Below are 21,984 nucleotides of genomic sequence, written 5' to 3'. Positions count from 1 at the left end.
AATTACAGAGAACTATGTTACTGCGATTTGCTTCATTTGAGTTTGGTTGTAAGTGCTGGTTAACTTTCACAACTTTCATTTGTAAACTTGTGATGTATATTAAGACTTTCAATATTTAAAACTGTATTTACAGCATTAAATATGATTTTTCTACTGATAATAACGAGACAGGATTAGACTGATTTAACTCTTGCAAAACTGAAAGGTCTGTATCACTGTGACATTAAAAAAAAGTAAAGTTTTGCACGTGCAGTTTGGTGTATATTTGTACCTGAAGTGACAATAACAGGACTACATGCAGTTTTAGTGCATATGGTCTCAGAGGGAATCAAACCCTTAATTCAGCTGACCTTTATGTTTTTGTGTTACATAATTCAGGACAAGCTTCTTCTTGCACATGTGCACATTTGTGCGTGAATTGATGTGTGTGTGTGTGTGTGTGTGTGTGTGTGTGTGTGTGTGTGTGTGTGTGGGTGCCAGATGGCGGAGACTGCTTACATTACAGCTTTGTTTGTTTGTCTTTCATCAAGGAATCTATAAATATCATATAGTGTATTAATTTTAAAGACAGAATAACTAATAAGATCAAACTTTGAGCTGAAAATGTGTAATTGCATATTAATATCAACTTTTATATTAAGTTTTTAACATTAGAGATTCATTTTGATCATGAAGTAAATAAAGTAATGCAATCTGACTGTTGAATAGAAATAACAATACAGACATACCATATGTAACATGTACTTTACTACAACTGAATAAGAAAACACAACAGAAAACATTGAACATTGCTTTCTCTATACCAATTAGAAAAACAAAAACTCTTCATAAACATCCCTATATCAATTGTCTTCTAACTGCCGCAATTCAGCACATTTTCTACTGTACTATATTTATATCAATTTAATTTGACTGCTTAAATAAGTGAATTTGAACATTTTTGCTTACTCCCAGAGAGACACTTCAGCAACATTTGAACATTTGAACCGAAATGTAGTTAAAGGTTTAAAGCGTTAAATGGTTCACCAGAGCCAACAGTGAGTTTGGCTTTAAGTGCTTTGAGTCCACACTCAGGTTATAAGATATTAAAAATGTGTAAACAGATATCTCCTCTAATCATTTTTTAATGACTTAAAGACAAAAAGATCAAGTATTACTTTTAATTTCAGTATATTGCATTATAAAAAAAAAAGTTTTTTGTATGACAACAGTGATGGTATGTCTGCATGCACAGTTATTTATTTTGTGACAGGTGCTCAAAAATGCCTCAGCGAGGAAAAAAAAAAAATCACATCTTCATGCAAGCGAGGCCGTACTGAGAGGGGAACCATGTTGCAGATATATAATTCATAATTCTACTGAGTTAATGCAGTATTCACACGATAATTAGTATTAATTTTTGATTGGTGCCTCAGGGCAGTTCTGCATTGTTGGGCTGCAGAACCAGTGCCATTATTACCTTATTAGTGTAACTGTCAGCCGCCTGTTTTATTTTACAAATGCACATTTTGTATTTTATTATCAGCTGCTCTCATTAGAGCAAAGCGGCAGTCTTGCTTATCAGTGGCTTCAACAAGAGGCTGTGTCAATTAAATGAGGAAAGAAGCATCTCTGTTTGGACCAGTCAAAACAATGCTACATCACTTAGTTGTGTGATGCCTGCACACACTGACAGAGAAAGAAAAATATCCATAAACCAGTTTTAAAAAAGGTTTTATTGTCAACAGATTTGTACTTATTACTATAGTTTTTGCTATATCTGTCTCAAATTTAACATCATGTGAGGCCAAAATATTTTTTTGTGTTTTAGGGGGATGGACAAATTAAGAGGAATGTGATGCAGTCTGATAAGAGTGCTGCAGTTGTTTGGATTTGATGCAGCTTTTTCCTGTTGTTTTATCTACCTGCATAAAAAAAATTATGTATAGTGTCTCTTTATGAGCAATGCACGAATTAAATGATTTATTTAAAACATTGATCTTATGGTTTTTAATTTTAGAGCTGAAATAGATAAATAGATAAGTCGACTGAAATTGATAGGCAACTACTCTGATAATTGTTCGAGTCATTTTTCAAGCAAAAGTGAAACGGTCTCTGGTTTCAGTTTCTCTCTGATTTATTGCTCTTCTTTAACTTATGCAACTGTGAACTAAATATCTGTGAACTTTGGTCTGTTGGTGTTGGTGGAAAACCAGCAGTCTAGATATGTCACTTTTAGGTCTGTGACATTGTGGCGGACATTTTACAGACCAAACAATTTACTGATTAATGGAGAAAAAATAATCTGCAGAGAATCTTTAGTTGCAGCGTCAGGCTGAAGACAAATCACTGAACGTTTACTCAGTTGTACAGCACACACGTGAGTGAGTTGGGTAATTTAACATAATGTGTACATGAGTCCAGGCTTTATAGTCTTGTGTCCTGTGCTCTGTGCTGCTCTGCTTACTGACCAACTGATTAACTCACTTGTGTCACAATTTGCCTGTTTTGTAAAGCACTCATGTTCTCACACCTGAGGGAAGCTTTTCTGTGTGAAGGAAGAGGTTTCAGCATCACTTTGGGGTATTTTATTAACAGGACAGCAGGTGCACGACTCCCTGACCCAGTCCCTCCACCATCTGTGTGTGTTTGGGCGTGTGTGTGTGTGAGCATGGCAGACAGCCAGAGCTCGGGAGAAGCTAGCCAAGCTTGCAAATCGACTGGTGACTCTGGTGAACCAAAAGCTGCCTGCTGCTGCCTCAGTCGGCTACTTTCCTGAGGAAACTTTGAAAAGCTGTTTGTATGCAGCTGGATTCTGAAGGCAAAGGGGTGTGCTTTTTTTTTCTGTCTCTCAAGTGAAAAAGGGGCCCTCTAGATTGACAGCGCCTTTCATACTGTATTATCCGGACTGGCTTTTAACTCCAGGAGAACTGTGTTCACAAATTGATGCTCTGCTCCTTTGGGGCTGTAGCTGAAACATTAAATTGTACTGAAATATTCATATGTGAGTGCATTTAGCTGAGAGCAATTGATGTGCGACTCCCCAGAGGCCAGATGGAAATGTTGCAAGGCCCCAGCATGCGCTGGCAGACACCCCAAGCTCTGGCTCGGACAGTGATTGTGATTTAGCCAAGGCTACTGAATCAGACTAAGTTGAAGGCTCCTGTATTCAGGCCGGCTGATGTCAGTGTCTGTGCTGGTGGCCAGAGACATTGCAGGATATCTGCTGTGTTGTGCTGTAAACCATTTTGGAAGGAGAAAACTATCTAGGACAAATAAAAATTATGGGGAAAATAGAAAATAGCAGTTTACCAGCAGTTCACCACCCTGTAGTCAGTTTGAAAAACATCACTCACTGGGTATAAAGTTTAAAACACACACCTTTGTCATAAAACATTTTGTCATGAAACATTTCATACATTTCATTTTTGATGGATACATTACAGGCTCTTGACTATTAATGACTAAATTAAAATGTTAATGCATTATTGCTATTGAAGCAATTATTTTCTAATAATATTTCTACTGTTTATTCAAATGCAGGAGCTCTACATTGCAGTCTGTAGGACTAATTCAGTATCTGACTCGAGTGAAAGACAGTAAGATAAGTCAAATAAAATGGAGCTGACAGCAATTTGTATATATATATATATATATATTCTACCTGCATATATATATATATATATATATAAATACATACACACACACACACACACACACACACACATATACATATATATATATATATATTAGGATATATTAGGTTCCCTCATAAATGTTCATACAATGTATTCCTCTATAAATATAGCATAAGATTTTCACAGGAGTAAACTCAAAAGTCTTATGTCTTTGTCTTTGTGTTTGGAACAATAAATAACCCTTGTCAGTCAGAGATCGAAAAAAACAGGAATTATTTGTTCTCATTTGGAATAAAGATTAGTATCAATTATTCATGTGCACTTATGTCTTAAAACTTTGTAGGTTATGTGAGTTATTGTAAATGTTTGGTCAGTGTGTTTATGCATTTGTTCTAGAAGAAAAGAGACTGAATATAAAAATATATGCCAGGCTTCAGTAGTTTTTTTTTTGTTTTTTTTTTTAAATGTTGAGTCTGTGGCAGACATTTCCCTGAAGATTTGTGCTTTTTACTCAAAAATGTTTGCTAATTTAGCCTTCACGTAGCAAGTCATGCATAGCTGCACCCTTACACGTTGGATTGCTGAATTAATTTTCATGTTCTGTAGATTATTTTACTCAGTTGTTTGGAGCACAGAGTGATGTAGCATCCCATCTCCCAGAAGACCAAGTCTGTTGTGTCCTCATGTTTATCACATGACTAACTAGCGTACCTCTTCCTCTGATTGCCTATAACATATGCAGGAGCAACAAGAGAAATCATCTTTATTTTCTCCCCCCTTTGGAAAAAGAAGAACTTTTAGCCGAATCAAGTTCAAGATTTTGTTTCTGATTGTATTTCTCTTCATAGTTTGTTAGTGTCCTATTATTAGCATAATAAAACTTTTTGATTTGCATTCACCACGTACTTATTTAATAATTAATATCTCAAGAGGACTGAAGTGATTGAGCTTGGTCACTCAGTGGGTCTTGTTTCTAGTTCTCCTCTCTTCTCTGTCATTGACCCACTTTTACCCAAGAAGCAATACAAGCATCTGAGGGTAGGGTACCAGAAGAAAACTTGTATGTTAATTCAAAAAAAAAAAAAAAAAAATCCTCTGTAGCCATGACAACAGTCTCCTGAGTAGATTTCTTCCACCAAGCGAACCGCTGGATCTTGTGCACTTAAGAAGTATGTTTCAAAAAGAGAACCTGAGAAGCTTTTTAAAGAATGATGTATAATTTATTTGTATTTTTCTCCTGCTTCAGAGCCTCTTGAAAGAGAGTCCTGTGTGAGATGTGTTCTGAATCTGTCAGACCGCAGGAGTAATGCAGTCGTACTCCCCACATCTGTTTGTTCTCAATGAGATTGCCCCTTTTTTAACATATGCCCAGCTGTTCGGTGCCATAGCGCTGTGTTCAGAATCTCTTCCAAGAAATCACGTTCACAAACAAGACCACTTTTGTGTTGTTGACATGAATTAGTAAATGCCTCTTGCAGGGAAAATTAAAAACATCATATGCTCTTTATTAATACCAGTTCATCTTAATTGTAAGATCATACTAGATACCATGACAATGTCTGTTTTTTTAGCCTCTACTCCATCTCATCGTTGTTCATGATTAGAAAGAGTTATTTCTGCTCAGACAATTTTTGCCATTAATAAAGACCAAGAGATCTTCCAAGTCTGACTACAGTTTGGTGGCTAAACTTTTTGAGGTGGGGAGGTGTGATAAGGTTGACAAGAAGGCAGAAGTTTACATTTATAATAAACTTTGTAATATTTCCCATTTTCAGTACATTTCAGTGGCACTTCGCTAAAATGTTGAGTCATTCATACAACAAATACCAATTTACTAAAATGTACAGTGGGAGCTTGACAGCTAACAATAGTTTGACAAAAAAGGTAATGGGATTAAATCTGCAATAACTCCTTTTTGGCCACTTGGGGGCAGCAGAAACAACCCTGACGTTCCATATTATTACCTTTGAACATAGACTAAGTTAATATGGTGAACTAGTAAGCAAAGAGTTGCTTATTTTGAAGACACGGAGCAACGTTATCATTCATTTGTGGATACAATTTTTCAATTCTCTATTTCATTCTCTTTCTTGTGGTCTGCACTTTCTCCTCACATGTTCACTAGCTAACACAGACGCTAACTTTGCATGCTGCAGCTGAAAACAACACAATGAGCGAAAGTAAACAAAAAGAGTATAAGTTGCAAGCCAGAAAACCAAAACAATAAGCTATAAGGCTCAACAAGGCCTGCAGAGCTGAGAGGAACTGCAAAGCCAGGAGAAATATCTCTCCATTATGAGTAACCCCTTTCACATACCAGTAGTCATGAGCTCCATTGTCAATAAAAAAAAAAAAAATTGATTATTGCTGCTTTAAATTCACATGTTGTCAACTGGAAGCAGCTTTATGAACAATAGTGTATATTGCTTAGAGAAACAGCCATGGAAACGGTGACATACATAAAGTAGCTGGTACATTTAAGACATCGTTTTGAATAAGAAGTCAGCCAAGTTGGTGAGAGGAAAGTGCTTTAAGTTAAGATAACAACAAGTGGTGTAGTGATATTAACTGTCTCTACAAAGACATAGTTAATAATATATTTGTAGTAGTTAATAGTATAGTATAATGTCTACCTGGTTATAGGTGTGTATGAAAGTGTTTCTATGTTTTTGATCTGCGCAGCACTTACAGAGAAGATAGGAGTGTACAGTATATATTATAGGCCACATTATCATAACATGACCACCAAACTGGGACTTGTGTGCTTTTGTCTACAAAAATAATTTTATGTGAATTAGAAAATGGAAGCTTTAACAATTTAAATAAATAAATGATTTCTCATGGACTTGTTTTTTATAACTATAACAGTGACAGTGTTATACAGTGATTTATTTATTGTAAAGCAGGAAGGAAGGAGGTTGTTATCTTATTGTACCTATGAGTCGGTAGATGTAAATGTTATCTCACAGGTCATCGGTTTCCTTCCGTTAATGAGAATGAAAACAGTGATCATGTAATGTTAATGCGGTTAAAGTGACTCCCTCTGTGCCATTATTAAAACATTTCAATTATTAAGTGTCTAATGGTCACTGTTAATTCACTTAGCTTCCTGTGAGTGTGACAGGGACTGCACCTCTGGTTTCGTTGGAGAGGTCCCAAAAGCAATTTACTTCTTAGCATGTCTCCTAAAGGTCTGCTCCGTGTCCCCGTCTGTCAAAATTCAACACTTAACTCAGACTGACCTGGTATGATACGTATTGACAAACTGGGATCATATATGAATCATTTAGGCACACTTTTCATGTAGCCTACAATTTAGTTGTATAGGAAAGGTATTTGGCGTCTCATGTTTTGTCCACCTTTAGTAGCGAAATTGACTTCCTCAGAGATGCCTTGCAAGTACAAATAATTTAGCTTCTTCATCACTGAGCGGTTTTGCTCAGGGGGGAGCTGGAAGTCGAACCTTATGAGTTACCCCCCCCCCCCCCCCCCCCCCCCCCCCCCCCCATTTTACATGGCTGGTTGAGCTGGAAGGGGTTCAGATTAGAGGCGCAGCACCTCCACTTGAGACATTAATACCAAGGCAGCTGTGACAGACAGAGGCTGAGCCAGGGTTTGGCACCCATATTCAACGGGAGTCCTTTGTGTGGGTCGAGAGCCAAGCAGATCATTATTTATTTACTCATTCCATGGCATGCGATAGACATTGTTGTTTTTGTAAACTAGATTGATGTGATGGGTCTAGTAATTGTTCGCAGGCTGCAGATCCAGGTTATAAACCTACATGTCAGCTCATTTCAAATGAGCCACAACATCTCAGTTGGCTGCTGAAGATGATTAAAAAAAAAAAGGTTTTGAGAACTTTTTTGAGTTACTCCAAACAATGTATTGTTTGCCATTACAAGCTTTTGGTTTTATGTTCAGCCCAACTGATACCAATGAGCAATCAGCTGACATATCTGGTACATACGTGGGGTGACTAACTCTAGGTTTTAAAATGTTATTTACAGTATTTAGATTTTTCGGCTGTTCCACAGATGACTCAAGCTTTGAAGAAGTGATCATTCGTCTAACTTGCATTTAGCTCATTTAAATATAACTATATAAATATATATATATAACTTCCTATTCGGAGCAAGTACGTTTTTGATAAAGCTATTGTTTGCATTTGCTTTAATATTTCTCTTATTTATTAGCATAGTACAGCAGGAAACTGAGACAATGGACCCACACTGCTACGAGGCTGTTTCAACCAAAAGAGCCACCTACAGTATGGGCATCCCATAGCTCTGGGATTACACCTGGCTACTGCTGATATCGCTTCACAAGAACAGTAATCAGAAATCAGATCAAATCTGATTCTTGTTTTATCAAAGAATCTGTAAAGAAAACAGTTCACACAAGAGGCCTCCAATATTGACTACTGGCTAGTTTAGACAGATATTCAAATTATTTTATCCAAATATGAGATGAATGCAACACATGAATATGCCAAGGGATTTTCTCGTCTCAGGGCTTTCATATGCTGCTTTTCTTTTACAAACCTCTCTATTAATTTTTTCAATGTCCACTCTATGTCACCCCTCATTAGGTCTCAGATGGACACATCCCTGGCTCCCACACCCATAAATGAGAGAAGAAGTTTTCCTGTGCCTTATCAGTGTAAATACACTCACTGTGCCACTTGCCAGAATTTGAAATTATAACGTCATTGGCAGAAAGGGGGGCACTGACATATTGCACATTGACAGGTGGGATTGAGATACAGTTTCCGGGTTGTAATTTATTAGAAGGTGAAATTTTATGTAATGTTTCCAATCATAGGTCTACACTCTACAGTCTGTAATCGTCACTGAAATTCAGTGTCAGGATGGTACAGGATGAGTGTTCAGTTTTGTGTCTCCAAGAGCTACAGACAGAATTCTTATAGACTTGATAATATGTTTAGACTTGATAATATGTACAGTATGTCCAGTAGCCTACTGTGTTACTTACAAATGCATTAAACAAAGCTATTAAACAATCCTCAGCAGCTCCACAAACTACTTAATACTCAAACCTAAAAACACTTGTGTTGATAGATTAATTGCAGCCTTAAGAGTTATTAACAATTAAAATATTCTCTGGATACTTGTAAACACTTGACAAGCAACAAAATGGTACAGCAGTTTATCTTCTGAATTAATGATACGAGAGGGTAATTAGGGGGGAGCGGATTCTTCTCACGACACACTTACAATGACTTGACTAATTAGCAGTTGCTGTGACAGGTCTTCTAATGTTAATAACCTTAAATAATTCAGATTTTTCAAAATCATATGCAAATAAGGGGACAATGATGAAATAATGTTGTACAGTGCACTGTGTAACAATGAGCACAAGAGAACAAACATACATACCTCACTTGATCACATGTTTAAAAGCATGTGTCTGATCCTGCTGCAGCATCTTTGGTAAAACTTCAAATCAAACAAAATGACAAAACAAAAATATTAATAAAAGTCAGTAAACTAGGAGCAGTTAAGGAAATACTAACTTTTATTTTTGCTATTTTCATTCAAATGACAACACCTGCATTTGGCAATAACTTCCCCCATATCAAGTTTACAAAAGTGTCTGTAAACATTAAAGTGCAAAGAATTTGCTTGCCATTTAGGGCACATATCTTTTAAAGGTTCATGCTACAAGCACTCCAATCTAGTATTATTTGAAGAATCCAATCACTTACCTCTTCATTTCATCCACACAATAACAATAAAGTCAGATGTTCCATGGTTTCAAACAAACAGGTGACAGAAAGCCAAAGGTAAAAAAAAAAAAAAAAAATTAAATTGGCTGTTGGAATAGTTAAGCCAGTCTTATGTACCCTGTGGCTGTTTGAACAAAGACAGCATGATTCATGTTTAAAGTTGATAATACATATGAAAAGCAACAGAATAACAAGAACAATGCGATAAAAAACACTCCTTTTAACTGCAGAGAACGGTGTGTGGTTTGCAACACTGTTTTTGTTCAGTATAGGCTTGAATGGCCCCTTGCTGGTTTTAATTCATTTAAAGTTCAGTGCATTTAGGACCTATTCAAAGTGAGAATTCCTGATGAAAAATGTGTCCAAGAACACATTGGACTCCCCGTTACTGGGATGTTATTGTCTTTGTTGTGCTATTTCAGGACATTTCTGATTTAAAAAAATCCATCACAGAGGAACAGGGGAGGTTGGACAGTATGGCAAAGGGCCTAAGAGTTGTTATTGTCATTTCTACTATTGACTTCTGAACACGTCAAGTTAAGGAGCATCAGTGTTAGCTGGAAGCGAAGGTTCAAGCTTGGCTCTGGATTGGCTAATATTGGATTTACACAGCAACAGAAAAATCCAATTCTGAAATCTTATGTGGTCCCTCTCATGAGGTTTAACCTGCAACAAGAAGTCAGAAATATGCCAAACACGGTGGCAGTTAAAAGATACAAAAAACTTTCTGTTTCTGTGTAAATGTAGTTTATGTATCAGGCATGTGGCCCAGAGGTGTGTCAGCTGGTCCCAGGAGCCGGTACTTCTCGTCCAGGGATGGCTCAGTGGTGCTGCCTTGCAGGTGGATCAGTGGCTTGGTCTGCAGCAGCACACAACCCCTTCCCCTGCCCCGCCTCTCCTCTTGGTTCCTGCGGTTGAAGATGTTTATTCTGTTGTCCAGCTCAGGACTGGCCTTTTCTGAGCCTGTAGGGCTGGGAAGCTTAAGGTTGACAGGGTCCACTGCCAGGCCCTTTTGAGCAAGGCAGGAGTCCTCAGAGAGGGAGGAGAGTAGTTCCTGCACCACCATGCTGGGGTTCCTGCAGGGGTCTTGGCCTGAGAAGGAAGGAGGGCAGCAGCGATGAGAGCTGTAGCTCAGACTGAGGTCATGAGCTGTGCTGCTGCTGCAGTCTGTCATAGATGAAGCCGGGGTGTGGCTACTCAGGCTGTGGGGCCGGGCCGTCACGCTGCCACTGGACCGTAATATGCTGGTGGAGGCGTCACATACAGCGCTGCCCACCCGCTCCATCGCCAGCATTGGGTTTGACTGAACAGGATTTGTATTGGTGGGGAGGTGAACGTCAATGGCTGCCATGGTGATGATCCGAGTGCCTAAGCCAGAGGCCGCAGCATCTTCAAAGACATTGTATACATTTAGAAAAACAGATACAACAAATTAGCCCTTTATCTTACACACAGCATACTTAAAGGGAAAGGACACAGCAGTATACTCTGTTGGCCATATGGACAAAAACCAAAACTGACTGAATTGTTTTCTTGGGTAAGGTGCAAGATACTTACTCAACAAATTTCCTAATTTTGACTGAATGTCAGAGTAAATTTAGAGCAATGAAAAACATTAATCAAAGGCCATAATAAGAAAAGACTTAAGGAATAAACATATGTTTTGTGTTAAAATTGAAATATTTTCTCTCCCATCAAATCTTCTGCAAGGTACAACAGTAATCTGTGTTTTATATGCAGCCAAATGTATGAATCTATCAAGTTGTGTTCAGTGACTTATGACTTATCTGCCTCAGAAACATAGTTGCTTTACATAAATGTATCTATATGTATATGAAGTGGTGTATAGTGATGTCTTGTTCATAGTGTTTATAGTCCCTTACCACTGCTTGCTTCACTGTAGTATTGGCTGATGTAGTTGTTCATGTCGTCATGCACAACTGGATCTGAAAATAAAAAATGAATAAATATGAAAGAAATGACGAGATGGTTATTATAATTATTATTTCAGATTACAAAGTTCTGACAAAGCCATATTAATTTGTGTTTGGATGATTCTTTTTAATATATATCACTACCTGTACATTCTTCTTTCATATAAATAGTTACAAAGAAATACTTTGCAAAGATGCCCACTATGGCCATTAATGTTGCCATTCTTCATTGAACCTCGGGCTACATCCATAAATTCAATCAGTGAATGTAATCTCAGCCATCTCAGTCATGTAAAATAAACTGCTGCTCATATTACATTACACATCACAACAACATCACAAAAGACATCTTCATTGTCTTTCCTAATTGTTCAAAATCTGATTAAAACATGGTGCTTCCAGCTCTGATTCTTCTCTTTTTTCTGTACTACTCACCTCTTTATGACCAAAGACAAACACATCCACACAATGAAAGTTAGGTATTAACACACTCACTGACCCACACCACACAGTTTGTATTGTTGTAGTTGCTCTTGTCTGTCCTGCCCTGTAATGTTCTGGATGCTCTGCTTGTCGTTATTGTAATTAGTATTGTTTTCACCAGTTTTTATTGCAGTGTCTGGTTGTTGTTGAAAAGTTGGATTACACACAAAAAAATATAGCAAATACTGTATATATATATATATATATATATATATATATATATATATGTATGTATGTATATGTGGTGTGAACGCAAAATGCACCAGAAATTGTAATTAAATAGCAGGAGGTGACCATTCAAATTAGGGTTAAATATAATGTGACTGACTGTAATTTGATTTCACACCTTTTTTCTCTGCAGGCACTTTGGTCCATTTCGTTGTTAACAGCAAAAACTAGTCCAAATGGAAAATATCTCTTATGTTTACAACATAATATTGACAGAGATGACTTCTGCCCCAGGACACAGGTGATTTGGAGGTGATCACGCACTGTTACGCTGCGCATTAGCTGCACCCTAGTGCACCAGAAATAAACTGGGACAGGGTGGGGTTGGTTTCAGGGAAAAAGAGAAATGGGGGAGAATGAGAGAGAGTGGGAGCTCTTTGTTCAGCCTCTGATCCCTCCAGTCTAGCAGGCCTCAGTGTGCGTGGTGACTGGCTGTGATCTGCTCTGCTCGTCTGTTCGCTTGATTGGTCTTGAGCTCACTGTCCGCTGGCTGAGTGCGAACCCAGAGTACCCTGAGTGCTAGCCCCCGTCCCCAGGGACATGCTGCAGACTCTGATGGGTAATTTCATTTATTTTTCAGTCTAAAATATTAATCCCTGAGCCACCCCTGGAGAGGAAGCATTGCACTCACTAAAACAAGACTGAGACAATCATTCCACAATTAATAACACATGAGTCTTAAGAAAAAAAGAATGGGCTGTCCAGCATACATAAAAGACTCCCTTCTTCAGTCTGTGACAGTCAAGTTACCAGGCTGTCATCTGTCTGTGCAAAAGGAGAGGCGACATGCTGAGGTTCTTTCAGTTCAAACATAAACTATAATTTTGATGGGTGAGGTATTAGTTCTAGTATGAGAGTAGACCCCACTAGGATTAGCAACCACTGCAGCTAATGCTAAAACAGATTAAGGGAACTAGATAATTACTATTATAGATTTTTTTTAAAAAAAAGAAAGAAATAGCCTTTGATCCGATAATATAATAGCTTTAATGTTTAGGAGATTCATCAGCATGGCTCTAGGGATGCATGTTGGTCTGTTGGTCCATCGGTCCATAACTCTAGACCTGACCATTATGCTGACGCTAGCCTCAGAGACCTGTTAGCATGGCTCTTTGTCTAATGTCTTACCTTGCAAATATCTGTCATGTTTGCAAGGCTTTTGTTTAGACAGTTTGATACATACACAACTTGAAATGTTCCTTCTAAATATCTTTCTTCTATCTTTCTTTGTTGCCAGTCTCTTTTATTGTTATTGTGCTGCAGTACTGAGTGCTCTGTCACGACAATCCTCTCTCAGCATCTGAGGGGAAAACTCCACCGGCTCATTGATTAACACTGATTGTCCCTGGATGTTCTTTAAATCTACATGGTTTGGTACTTTGAGGTGGCAAAACCTCCAATCTCCCGAGACAGTCATTATAGTCATCATAAAAGGCCACTGCCTTGTTAAGAGTTCCTGATAGTTCGATGGCTCTCTGCAGGTGAGATAGAGAGAAGCCCATTGAGAAATTGTGTGCAGTACTGGGCAATACAAATACACTTGACTTGATTTGAGCTGACCTGACTTGCCTTAAGCTCCGTGGCCTAAGTGCTCATCCCAGTGACCATGTTTCTGTAAAAAGCCCCACTTGTTTCTGAGAGCCAGATTTCCCACTATGCCCTTGGGGTAATTTTGTGGCTGCTGTGGAGCCTCCTGGTGCCCTATTGTGGTTTGCAGGTGAAGGGGAACAGATGTTGACAGGAGCCCACTCCTTACTAACAAGGCCCAATTCACAGAGCACTCTGTACCTGAAATAGCCCAAGTGGTCTGGGCTGGCTTGGCTGGCCTTGCCACAAGGGGGGGCGGTAAGAGAGATAGTTGGGGCATGACAGAAGCCTGTGTTGGCTGACGTAGTGTCGGAGAACATGCTTGTTTTCTCCAGGATTCACCAGATCCTAAAAGCTTTTTTGCCCTTCATATTGATCCCAAAGCGCCTACGGTCAGATGGGTGTTGTGTGTGAGCACGGAGGGGCTAAGAGCCTGGCCTCGAAGATGCTCCAGGGCTACTGCTTCAGATTAACTGTACACTGCTCCGGCATCCAGTTCACCTGATGTTACACTGTTCAAGACTTTTTGTTCCACATAATTATGTACATACTTTATGCTGCACCTCTCTCCTGGTTTGTCGTTCTGCTTTCTCAAGCAAACACTGCACCTGGCATATTATGTATTATCTATATTTTTAATGCTATATGCTTTGTCTTGTATGCACCTATTTTCAGTTTGTGAGTTTGTCATGTGATATTACACAGTTTCAATTCCAGTATCTTTCAACCCAATGCACAAAAACACTGCTTTAGAAACCATACTATACCTGCAGTGGTATGGTGCTCCCTGGGGTTTCTCTGGCTGCCCTCATCATCAGACTCCCCAGGAGTCAAGCCTTCTACAACCTGAAAACTCCTGCCCTGTTTGCCCCACACGTGGTGGATCTGCATGGCCGCCTCACGTTCTGCTGCGAGGTCCAGGTCCTGCTGGGCCAGATGGGCCCTGAGCTGCCTGATCTCAAACTGGAGATGGTTGAGTTGTATGTGTGCGTGAAAGAGACAGAGAGAAAAGCAGGCGGTCAGGAGTGTGAATGAACAGGGAAAGTAAAAACAGGATTTGAAAAAGGGCAGGTGAGGAGTTCGAGGAGAGAGATGGATGAAAGTGTACAGAAGACAGAAAGGAAAAGACAGGTGGGAAGCAAAAGGAGGGGAAAAACAGAACGGGGAGAGAAGAGAGATAACATGGAAGGATGGAGTGACAAATAAACATGATGAGGTGAAAAGATGAGACACATGGGGGGAAGGGAAAGGAGAGGAAAAGTGATCTTGTGATCATGCAGTGATCTTCATGGATTTCAATGCAATGAACAATGAATATATTAATACCTCAATAACTTAGATTAGATAGATTTACACAATCTGAAGAGTAAAATACATCGCTGTGGAGATTCTCAGTCATACAGGTCATGGTTATCAAAGAGGGGTTGAATCAAGGGCAACTGGATTTAGTTGTCGTAGTTCTCCTCCAAAAGCCTCTGGGATGAAAATAAATTATATAGATACAGCACTGTGAGGCAGTGACATCATCTCAGATATTCAGCATAGACAAACGAAACTCCTATGTCCATTGCTTAAATTGTCGATATTGAAATCTATTTTTGTATTGTTTCTTGACTTAACAGGTCATATTCCAAAACATCAAGGTACTGATAAACTGTTTTTCAGCATTACAATATGTTTTTCTTACGTAAAGTGATGATGTCTCTCCATAATGATTTAAAGGTTTTTGGCCTTGAGAACAAAACCCACTCACAAGAAACCATTACAGTAGTAAATATAGTAAAGGAAAGAAAACATATTTCACTAGCTGTATTCTTAATTTACCTTCGTTCAAATTATATTTTGACTGAGTTCATTTATGAACCTACAGGATAAGGTATCACCTAAAGTGTACATTAAAACAGAATTTTTGGAAGGATCTGATCATTTCCTGTGTGATCATTTATTTATTAATACATCCATTATTGATGTCTGGTCTAGTGTGCATTTTCCCTTATAGTATCATCATCAGTGGGTGTGCGCTGAGGAATCATGATGAAATGTGTGGAAAGATTAAACCTGTTTGTGAGTCACTGCTGCCCTCCTCTGGTGGTAGATGAGCTGACAGTTTCTAACATGGCCGTTACTGTAGCAAACCATTTACCATGACAGATCTACAGACAGGTTTGTTTTGTTTGTTGTTTAGATGGCAATATGATAACATAAATGGGAATTATACATTGAATATAAAGAAGTGAGTGAGAAACTTCTGCTATTGAATGTGTGACGACATCTACACTGACTTTAAGGTTGTATTCTGTTCAGTTGTCTTTTGAGTATTATACTCCCAGTTTGGGTTAAAATATGGTTATAAAAGTTTTAAAGTAATTTCATCCATCATGCAGAACTGAGGTTGTGAACTGTTTGGAGATTTCAATAGTTACCATGTTCCCAAAGTGGCAGAAAATGTCAAATAGAAACCAGTAGATAGAAACAGTAACAACAGCGTGATACTCTTTCCAACCATGTGCTACTTCCTGTATGTCACAAACACCTAGATTTTTCAAAAATATTACTAAATGTATGATTGTGTGCATGAAGACCAATATACTGCTCTTGAGAAAAAAGAACTTTCTCCTTTGACTGGCTGTATTAACATTTTTTACTCTTCCTGTTACCCTACAAATTAATTTTGTGCACGTATATAGAGATATGAGAAATGCAACCTGACTTTGAGGTTCAGTTGAAGGTGTTTTGGTACTCACAGCCTGTTCCTGGCAGATCTGAGTGAGACGCTCCAGCTGCTCCTCTCTCACAGCCTTGGTCTTCTCACACTGCTGGATCTCCAGTTCCATCTCAACTTTGACTTGTAGCACATAAGCTAACACAGAAGAGGAGGGAGAGAGAGAGAGAGAGAGAGAGAGAGAGAGAGAGAGAGAGAGAGAGGGAGAGAGAGAGAGAGAGAGAGAGAATTTGAAATAAAATTGTTTAGTTCACTAAACTACAAAATTAAACCTGAAAAACAACTGGTTAAGATACTATGATACTGTGGCAAAATACACTGAGGTAAAATCAAGGTCAAAGGTCAGTGTTGGTGGACCATTAGTCCTTTGCACCATAGATGTCTGTCAGACCTCATTAATTACTGCTAACTAGTAACATTATACCTGTACTGAATGAATGTAGCAGAGTGCTGAAAAAGTTCCACAGAGGTCATGGTGCATGGTGATTTCAAAACATTTCAGCAGCTCACACGTCATTTCAGTTTGTTCAAAAAGTCTTTACTGGGTTGACATCTGGGGCCTGTGTACAACATCTGTTTAAACTAAAGTCACCGTCCTGAAACCGTCTTTATGCCAAAATGGTGGTGTCATTAAAAGACAAGAAGGATAGGGCTCAATACAAAATGTTCATCAGTTCAACACTTTTAAAACAGAAAAAAACTTGGGGTAAGGGACAATTTATACTATAAAAATAAAACATTAAAAGTGTATTTTGCAGTGCAAACACTTGTTTTAGGCATTTGCAGTTGCAGTTATATGTAGTGTCATCGATCAGAATAATCTTCTGAGTGACAGCTCATTTACTCAACACACAACAACTTTTCGATGTATGTGACATACTGTGAAATCCAGCACAAGTCAGGCGCACCAGTCTGCTCCTTTCAAAACGACCATGATAAAACTGTGGACATTAAGACACAGTACGCTGCTTTCAACTGGTTCTCAAAGCTACTTTGTTTATAAATATGAATATTTTTTTGATCTATAGCTTTGTTGCCAGATGATACAAGTAGTGTGTCTGACATGACCTCCTTCTTACTACAGTGTTGTCCTGAAAGTGTTGACAGCAACTTCGACCTGCCTTGAATCAGTTTTGCATTTTTCCTGTGATTTCTCTCATCAATTCATCATTTATCATCAATTATCATCTGTGCACCACTCACCTTTTCTCTTTTCTTTTTTTTCCCATCACAAAGCTGCAGCTTATTTGTTGTTTTGTTTTGTTTGTTTGAGCACTTTAATTGATTTAATGTATGAAACAACTCCTGGGGAAAATATAGGAGATATAATGTGCAAAAATATCAGAAGAGCAGTCACGCTGGAACTGATGCATCAAACACTTAAATCACATCTTGATCAATCGGTGTCTCCACCTCTTTCAATCTCACTGCACATTTTATTTATACATGACACACTTTGTAGAGCCGGATGGGAAGGTGTAACTAAAAAAAGGATGCTGAGAGTAAATTTGGATACCTGTTGTCATCACAGTTGGCAGACAATCAGTCCCTCACACCTCTGTCATCACATTTGTCAGTCAGCCACATGATATCACACGTGGTAAAGCTGCACACCCTGAAGAGGACTGTTGCCACGAGCAACATAAAGGGGTGAAGCATCATCCTATTCCAATATCTCTGTGGTTGTTGTGGTTGTGTATGTGAAACATTACGAGACCCAACTGCCAGCTTTGCCCAAACACTGAGATGAGAATGAAACACTGGAGGTGGGGGGTGGGGGTGGGGGGGTAGCAAAGCACAGAGCCATCACCACATGCTCCTCATACCTATTTATAGTCATGTTGGCATAAACACAGAGCAAAAGTGGGGACATCAGATGGGTCCAGTCCAGTCAGAATTCAAACAAGTATGAAAAGCTCAAACAGAGGTTCAATATTGAGCCACACAATGTGTAATAATTTGTGGAACTGCAAACTGTCAGTGAGTGTTAGTGAGCACATTGTGTCGATTCTGTGATTAAACCCTATGTGTGTTACACCATGCACAACAGTGTAATTCACATCAAGGCTGATCCCACAACTTCATAGAGGCCAACACAAGGTCGTGCTCCACACAAACCTGCGTCACTACCACAGCACAGCAACACACAAAACCCCTGTTTCCCTGTGTTCTGGAAGTGGTGGGTCATCTAGCTGTGCTTCGTTGTGACAATTTCTATATCTCAATCCACAGCCGACATCTAATATACTGTATACAGTATGTACAAAGTACAATGGCTCTGCTCAAGGCATTGTCATCATTACAGCTCAGACAAGTAACCGGTTTTATTGCATTCATGTTTATTTATCCAAAGCAAAGAGCTCTGCAACAAAGCGATCCACTACATTTGGCTTCTAAAGTCAACGCAGACAAAGACATCCAAGATATTCATAACAAAATTAAGTAATTCATATACTTATATTGCAAATCATAGTGCCTCACTACGTTATGTAAACATACAAGAATAGCAAACCCTTTTTGCCTAATTTACTGTGCAGCAGATTGTTTTCAAATACCCTGAAAATACAGTTTTTTTTTTTGGTTTTTTTTTTGGACCTTTGGACCACCTATTTTCTGATTGTGTTTGAGAGGTTGGTATTTCCCATCTGACACATCACACTGCTAATGAATTCAGACTTGTTTTTCTAGTTCTCTGTATTTCCACTCCCATCGGTCCGACACAAATATTGCCTCTTTACAATTCAAGCTAATTCTGCGAAGAACTCAATCCTTCTCCTATGATAACTGAGCTGGTCCCTCAGCTGTATATCTATTGGTTTGAGTGAGATTTTTTTCCCCCCCTCTCTGAGGTGTGTTGCTGCCTGCCCAACAACAAAACTCAATCACTCACAAAGATCAAACCCAACAAGTCGAGGTGTGCGGGAGGAAAATCGCAAGTTCATTCCCTGGAAACCAACACTGCAGCTGCATGTTAAGAAGCACGCTTCTCCTGCTCAAAGTGTTTCACCATAGTAAATCAGTGATGTTGAAAGCTATATTGTATTTATTCCTGCAATGATTAATCATGTCCTGATGATGTGTCTTCTATAGTTCAATTTATTTGATCCTTTAAAACAACGTACTCATGTATGATTAAGAGTCTGAGCTGACATCAACAAACAGCATATTTCCTAAAATGCCAAACTATTACTTTAACAGTAAATATTAGACAAAAGAACGCTTTACTCATCCACTGTCCGGTCGGACATGAACATATTGCACACTGAGTTCCTTTGTGGTCTGTGTGCCGCAGATCCTGTATGCAGTCAGAGGCCCACGGCGAGGGTGACCTCCAAACAGATATCGAACCGGTCCGTATTAGCATAGGGGAGAACAACCACTATATTCATTATAGCCTCTCTGAATCTACTTAACCAGCCCCTTACAATCAATACAAGTTAGAGTAGCAAAGTGGCAGCAATTTACTCTGAGGGATGATCAATAGCCATATTGCTCTGAATAGTAAATAATTTGTATAATCATGGAGAGAGTGGGGTCATTTAGCTCTTTCAAGGCCAGCTGATTTTTATGCATCTGCGTGGTCCTTTGGAGTTAAGAAAGAAATGGGGTATTTCCTTGAGTTGCCCCACAAAATGAATCGGTCTGACATACAGGCCAATTAATAACACACTTTTGATGGATGCACAGTTTTTGGCTGCCTCACCATCAATGATCCTCTTGACCCTCCAGATGCGTAGGGTGATGATGAGGCTGATGGCATCCCAGGGGCTGCTGGGCCCATTGGCCACTGTGGAGGCCACCATGGGGGCCAGGGACAGCACAATGACAGCACCATCAAACACCTGAGGGGGGGTCATACACACAAGCACTCATACAAAATTCAAATATGTGCAAATGTTGTTGGGTACCAGGAGCCCCTGCCACGACCCTGCCCAACCCCCCAGCCCTGACCTTAACTCTGTGGTAGTGTACAGTAAATATGAAGCTACCACCAGTAGCATGTTAGCTTAGCACAAAATCTGGAAACAGGGGCAAAGAGTTAGAATGGCTCTACACCAGGGTGACAAAATTCACCTACCAGTGCCTTTAGAGCTCATTAGTTAACGGTATAAAAAGAAGCTTTTTGTGCTAAGTTACATAAATCAGCTGCTGGCTTTAGTTTCATATTTACCATACAGTCATGACAGTGGTATCAATCTTCTCATCTAACTCTTGGAAAGAAGGTGAATAAGCGTACTTCCCAACACTGGAAAAAAGTAAATAAATAAATTAAAAAAAAAAAAAAATATATATATATATATACACACACATACAGGTATATAATATAGGAACAGGTGGCCAAATTAGAAATAATATCTGACAAAATATCTGTAAAAGATTCAAACCTTGATATTAAATCTGCCAATAGACACAGAAAACCAGTACTAACCTCAACTTTGTTTTCTATGTAGTCCCAGATCCCGAGCACTACAATTCTGAAGACAGTCTGAGACAGACAGGAGGGAGATAAATGAAAGCATTAAAATAGATAGGTGAGGGAGTGTGCCGATACATATAAAAAGCTCCTGTGATATTCTCAGTCTTTTGAGTTGTCATCACATCCAACAACCTTTGTCAAGATATGTGAAGATAGACTGAAAACTGAGAGAGGGCCTATGCGGTTTTCTTCTTTAAATCTCCTTTATTTCTGAATACTGTAAAATTATAACTATGGAAGAATGCTACATCCGAAGCTAGCCAGAAATAAAATGAGTAACCATGTTCGATTAATGCAAAATGGCTTCCAGATTGAATATAGTAAACACGTGTAACCATAAAATCATCACCGAAACATCTAAAAAAAGACAGAGAACAGTAGCATTTATAGCTAATTTAGTCCTGCAAACCACTACTCCTTGGAGCTATATCTGCAGCAAATCTGTTCCCTGATTGATCTTTGACCTACAAAGGCACAACACTTGTCATCTGATCACCTATCAAATTCTGCTCTGTGAATGCTGTTGGTTGTGGGACTCTTTGTTGAGCAGGGCCATTGATTTACACTCCAATTAGCATGGGATGTCATGTACGAGTGGTCCTACTAATCCATCATCTGGAGGACATGTTGGACAACAGTGCTGGTGTAAAATGAGAAGCGCACGGGCTACGCCCACATGTTCGAATGCTGCTCTCTGATTGGTGCAAGAGGGACCGCCTGGTGATAAGCTCCATCTACTGTATGTAACACCATTCCCAGATGATTCTTCTTCTGTGATGTCAGTGGGCGAGGTGTTTGGATGGATCGTATCACTGTAACCCCATCCCCACTGCTCATTAAGCTCAGCTGTAATTATTGCTCCTGCTGGCTCACTGGTAATTAATGTTTGGTTCAGGGCATTGGGGCTGAGGCTGTCAGGGTAATTGGTTTGCACTGGAGTGGAGGCCTGTGGGCCAAATTTTCCCCTCCCCATTTTGTTTTTCATATTTCCTGCCCGATGATAAGACATTATTTTATCCAACAATGGCTCGAATTTTATTAAGACTAATTACAATTATGGTTCAAACGATAGACATTTTTCCAGCCATCCAGCCTTGAGGTAGCATTTCTGAGGCTAAAGCTAAATTCTGACTAGACGATAGACTGGAGGATAATGGGCAATAATTGAAATTAAAAGGCAGCCACCT

At 39.1% G+C, this 21,984-nt stretch overlaps 1 protein-coding gene across 1 annotated transcript in view; it reads right to left on the bottom strand.

Annotated features, from left to right (window-relative positions):
- Positions 1-9,137: 9,137 nt before the first annotated feature.
- Positions 9,138-21,984, bottom strand: part of LOC130172530 (transmembrane protein 266-like) — a 47,605-nt gene continuing 34,758 nt past the window's right edge. Inside the window, exons 6-11 of the mRNA XM_056381317.1 lie at positions 20,750-20,806; positions 20,024-20,162; positions 16,343-16,458; positions 14,366-14,561; positions 11,250-11,312; positions 9,138-10,755 (exon numbers count right to left, since the gene is read on the bottom strand). Coding sequence (XP_056237292.1) covers positions 10,115-10,755; positions 11,250-11,312; positions 14,366-14,561; positions 16,343-16,458; positions 20,024-20,162; positions 20,750-20,806 — 1,212 coding nt within the window. The 3' untranslated portion in view covers positions 9,138-10,114. The remainder of the gene's footprint in view (positions 10,756-11,249; positions 11,313-14,365; positions 14,562-16,342; positions 16,459-20,023; positions 20,163-20,749; positions 20,807-21,984) is intronic.

The sequence above is a fragment of the Seriola aureovittata genome, chromosome 1 (genome assembly GCF_021018895.1).
Source record: "Seriola aureovittata isolate HTS-2021-v1 ecotype China chromosome 1, ASM2101889v1, whole genome shotgun sequence".
NCBI classification, from domain to species: domain Eukaryota; kingdom Metazoa; phylum Chordata; class Actinopteri; order Carangiformes; family Carangidae; genus Seriola; species Seriola aureovittata.
The sequence above is the reverse complement of the archived record's forward strand: the minus strand, read 5'-3'. Positions and strand labels throughout refer to the sequence as shown.